Source organism: Cynoglossus semilaevis, chromosome 8 (assembly GCF_000523025.1).
Source record: "Cynoglossus semilaevis isolate Cse_v1.0 chromosome 8, Cse_v1.0, whole genome shotgun sequence".
Lineage (NCBI taxonomy): Eukaryota > Metazoa > Chordata > Actinopteri > Pleuronectiformes > Cynoglossidae > Cynoglossus > Cynoglossus semilaevis.
The window spans coordinates 28,373,124-28,378,335 of NC_024314.1; the positions used below are offsets into that span (position 1 = coordinate 28,373,124).

The 5,212-nt window shown below is 39.5% G+C and overlaps 1 protein-coding gene across 1 annotated transcript in view; it reads right to left on the reverse strand.

Annotated features, from left to right (window-relative positions):
- arhgef39 (Rho guanine nucleotide exchange factor (GEF) 39) overlaps window positions 1–2,390 on the reverse strand; it is a 29,144-nt gene extending 26,754 nt beyond the window's left edge. Inside the window, exons 1-3 of the mRNA XM_025057170.1 lie at window positions 2,067–2,390; window positions 1,026–1,199; window positions 562–656 (exon numbers count right to left, since the gene is read on the reverse strand). Of these exons, the coding sequence (XP_024912938.1) occupies window positions 562–656; window positions 1,026–1,160 (230 nt within the window). The 5' untranslated portion in view covers window positions 1,161–1,199; window positions 2,067–2,390. The remainder of the gene's footprint in view (window positions 1–561; window positions 657–1,025; window positions 1,200–2,066) is intronic.
- Window positions 2,391–5,212: the final 2,822 nt, after the last annotated feature.

The window sequence follows — 5,212 nt, forward strand, 5'->3', positions numbered from 1 at the left end:
GTCACCCGCTGAAGTGAAGCAGAATCACAGATTTCTGGCCGGGGTTTTTCCGACTTCATTGATTGGTGGACACCAGGACTGAACGCTGCAGCTCCTGCACATCGACCAACTTCAAACATCAACCTTTTTTATTTGTGAAGCCAAACGTGGTCGAGACTTTCAACTCCATTTGGAGTTTTTCTCTCTTTTACAACAGGAGATCAATTGCATGTCTAGACACTGCAATAAGATCAGCCACGCACAGCTCTGACTTCCAATTGGCTACAGCAGAAGGTCAGACGAGTGAAGACAGTTCACAGGTTTTCTATGGCAACGCTTGCGCTCCTGGCTGCTGCTATCACCTGGATTAATTCCACCTGATGTGCAGTAATGTATCCCACAGGGAGAGTACCATTGACATCTGGTAATGGTGAAGATAAGTGTAATATATTGGAAAACGAGGAGCGTATCTGCACAACATTCAAATGCAAACAGCAATTTCATTAATTAGCGTCTTTTTTCACACACACACCGCCATCTCTGAAGACAAGATATTCTGTTAATTATTCAGAGGGTACTTACTGGTTTATGGAATGAATTGCTTTAATTGAACTGAAGATGTTTTCTCTAACATCCTGCTTCAGGGTTCCTTTGGCCTTCAGGATCTCCACAAAGTACTAACAGGAGCGAGACGGCAGGTAGGGGGTGAGGGAGGGAGGGTGAGGGAGGGTGAAGGAGGGTGAGGGAGGAAGAAATGTAAAAATGCACATAATCGTTCTGTCTTAAACTAATATATGCACACACAAACAAAGAACATTATATTTAAGAGAGATGCAACAATAGCATGTAGCTTAGCTCAAAAAAGCTAACCATGACCAGACCAGACAAGACAAGACACATGTAGCTTAGCTCAAAAAAGCTAACCTTTGAGACCATGTGAATTAAAGTCCCCTGATGTTGAACATTCTTTGACACCCCCTTGACCCCCCCGTCCCCGACTCCAAACTACAGGAGAACCTGACCAGCTTTTACTACACAGTACTTACAGTTGTGACCAGCGCCAGCTGCTGGCAGTACTGCTGTTCAGTTTTCACCAACTCTTTGGCGGTGCGGCTGCGTTTTCTCTCCCACCGGTCTCTCTGCTCCTGGATGGTGTTGGACTGACCAGTGAGGAAACTCATGGTCGCAGTGAAAACGAAAACTACAGGATGAGGAGGAAACTGTGGAGAAATAAAAGCGTTAAAAGCTGGAAATGTCCACATTCAAAAATCACAATGATCAGAATTTAATTATAATTTATCACCAGGGAGATTCAATTGTGCTTTTATTCTTACTCTTCATGGAACGTTATAATTCTGTGCCGGTACAGTAGTAAAATGAGTGGAGCTGCAGTTTCACCGATCCTGTTATTAATGCTGGGCGGTGCTCAAGGCACAAGTTCTTTGTAGAACTTTTGTTGAAGTTTCTCCTCAGTTTCTTCTAAATTTCAAGGGACACTGAATTTTACATTTAGTTTCTACTTAAGACCACCATATGTCCACCATATTTGTTGACTTTTTTTATTGTCCCATATTTGACTTAGATACTGTGTACCATAATGTGTTCATAATGTATAAAAAATATTTTTACAAAAATATGTACTTTATTTCACATGATTTGTTAAAATAAAACAGATTTTTATATTGTTGCAGGTTTCAGTGATAAAAGTTAAAATTCAAACTAATGACTATTTCACTTTTTGGAACATTTTAATTTGACGTTAAATCCTCGTAATCAACTTTTTGACAGCCTGTCAGCTCTCTCTTATTCTCTATTTAATTTAGATCTATAACGTGAAGCGCTCTGAAACAGAAAATAAAACCTAAAGATGAACTCGGATTTAATGCAAATGCCTGAGTAAACGGTTCCATTTTCACTTACTGCAGTTCTGAAACAAATGTCTGACTTTCAAAATAGCAGAAAGGGCCGTAACATTAACATATTTTTCACATTCATCATGTCATAGTTGCTATATTTAAAAAATAAACCGTGAACAAAATATGTCTAATGTGATTGAATATTCTCGTGTCAAATAAATAGCTCCTCACCTTCTGGTAACGTCTTCAGTTTTGATCGAGGCGCTCTTTTCAGGCTCCGTTTCCTTCTTCCTGGTTTTGCTGCGAACTCGCACGCTGATTGGCTACTCTACAGGAAACGACACAATAGCAGGAAGTACCAGCTCCTCATAAGAATGTTTGTATTATTAATGGGAAGACTTTATAAGTAAAATAAAGTCTTGGATAGAACAAATATGTTGATTACACTACCATACCCATCGTGTGTATCGCTACGTTTCCCTTACAAGATGTCACTACAGTTATTTATCTAGTTTGTTTATTTGTTTGACCGGCCCACCAAACTCGTATATCCCGCTGGCCTAAAAGATAAATCCCATTGGTCAGTTTTTTTAACTGACGTGTCGTTGGTCCAATCACATGTTTAAATCCCTACGTACTGCCGCTTTGGCTCTGCCCAGAGCGATACTCGATATGTTGTCAAGTATGCTACTTATTCGTGACTTCCAGTCACTGACTTAAGGTTTCTCACAAATACAAACCTGGGTTTGTTACACATAAAAAGACCACGAAAATGAGGCGCAGAGACGCTGAGACGTGACGGAATATTTGACGTTTGCCGCAGCAGGGCCTCCATCAGCCACAGGGGCTGATACTAGTGGTGGGCAGTAATGGCGGCGGTTACTAACCTGCGGGAATAAATAAAAAACAATAACTTCATGACAAAGTAAATGGCGTAATTATTTAAACGTTGCTGCTTTTGTCTGTTCGATAAATATCGTGTGATCAATAATTAAATGTATCTCTCTCTCTATCACACACACACAGTTAAAAAAAATAATTGAAAAAGTCTACAGTTTTTACTCATTACCAGTGCAATAAATGTATCATATTCTCTTAATTATAAAAATGTACATTATTTTTAGACAGTTAATTATAGCGGCATCTGGTACAGAAAATTACATTTATTGCTACATTAGTGGATTGTTCTGTTAAATATATATCACTGCCGTCAAATATATTTCTTTCCCAACATTGTGGTTGAGTGGGTTTTATTCACTTTGTGTCATTTTGTTTTGCCTTTGCAGCAATGTTAGCAATATTATTAAATTAAAAAGAAAAATTGTTATATTTAAACTACCGACTTTAACATTAATGTTGATTGAACAATTGTGTTTGGTGTTGCATACAATAGAAGTTTCCCAATCGAATTGGAGCGGGGTCTATTGAAACCTCGCTAACTTGACCAACTTAACTAGCGGTGAGTGGTAGGCAGTGATGCACCGGGGCTGATGTGGTGAGAGTGGCTCCAGCAGGAAGTGCAGCTCAGCACTTTGTAGCTCATTAAAGATAAAAGTGATGCCCTCAGTAATCAGGCTGTGATGCAGGAGGCTGGAGAATAAAATCCACAAGGAATGAAGGCTTTCAAGTGGAAAAAAAAAAGAAAGAAAGAAAGAAAGGATGCATTTCTCTGCATCGTGTCCCAGGCTGCACTTGTTGTTGCCAGCAGCTTTGAGAGAGCAGCGAGAACACTGACATCTAGTGTCCTGTCTGGTGTCCAGGTCCTGCTGCAGACAGGAGGCCGTGGACAGTTGGACATCTGCAGTTTATTACCTCTTAATCAGGGGGTCTTTAATATTTCAGACCAAGTATCTCCACACTGATGGAGACGTCAGTCCGACAGGAAGTTCCTTCTTTATATTTTATATTCAACCGGACAGATAAACATAATAAGACTTTTTTCTTTTCTTTTAAAAAAAAAAAAACCTTTTCAACTCACATCAATGCTAACGTCATTGAAATGGTCAATCAATTGCGTTTGTTAGCTGCACCTGGGCCTTTTTCAGATTTTTTGTCTATTCGTCTGAGCTGAAAATGTCAGATGTCAGATGTCCAATGTCTCCCTCCATCCTTCTGATACTGAATCGGTCCTCACACAAATTTATGGTTCAGTTATCCTCAAATCAGACGCAGCAAACAGAACTCACCTTATCGTGAGATGCTCCGTACGCGGGGCGCCCGTGTTCAGGATAATCTGTTAAAAACAGGACCGAGTTCAAAACTCTTTAAATTTCTAAACAGATGAAATGCATCTTTAATGAGAGGACGATTAAAATGCAGAATGCTGACCGGCCCACTCTTACGTTTTCAATGTTATTGTGTTTCCAGAACATTTGGTGTCATTATAATTGGTCCCAAAACAGAACAGTGCAAATTAGGCTCCTTTTGCCCTGAGGCGATCGAGGCATGAAGAGTGCAGGGGACCACAGACACGGGGGTAATTTTTTTTTTAACCTGAGGATAGGAAGAAAAAAGTAAAACGTCAATAATCTACACAAGTGGAGGAGCTCTCCTTAGGTTGTCCAGCCCTCGGGTGTATTATTCATAGCAGCAATCGCCAGAGGCCCCATAATTGACCTCTGTACACTGTAAAAAAAAAAAAAAAAAAACTTTGTGAGATGAAAGAATGTGATGTTTTGTAATTCAACTTTGAATTTAACTCTCCCCAATCCAATACTATTGGATTGTAGACCATGAATTATTCAACACATGGGAGGCGAGGCTATCTTAGCTGGAAGAAGTTATATGAAACAAGGTTTCAGGACCAAAATATATTGAAGGATTTGGCTTAAAAGGAAAATAAAGAATAAAAAAAAACCCTGAATAAATAAGAGTTCCTGGAAATAAATGGTGGGCATGTTGGACAGAAATCTTCTAAACGACAACAGGGGAAATAATTTTGTCAAAAAGCACTTCTTCCGCAAGATGCTGGAAAGGTGACGTGAACAAAATCTCTCTTAAGTGTTTATTGATGTGGAATGCCATTATCCACACTCGCTGAAGGGCGGGCAAAGACTTCATTTATGTTTTAATGCTTCAACCGCCAACTCTTCACTTAACATACCAGATGTAATTACCAATGTTTTTGTCAAATGCTAATTAAAGCGTCAAGTGGTGACACTTCAAACGTATTTCTGGGCTACTCGCGAGCACATCAGTATATCACTTAGCCCTAAGTAGCAGAAACTCCACCGTGTTTGATGAGTTTTTTTTTTCTTTTGTAGTTGTTTTTTAAACGCTTCAGAGTAACGTATTCACCGACGACTGCGTTGTTGACATGTGAAAATTTGTTTAAAAGGAAACCAAAACAAAGCTTTAACACGTTTGTTGAGCCGTGA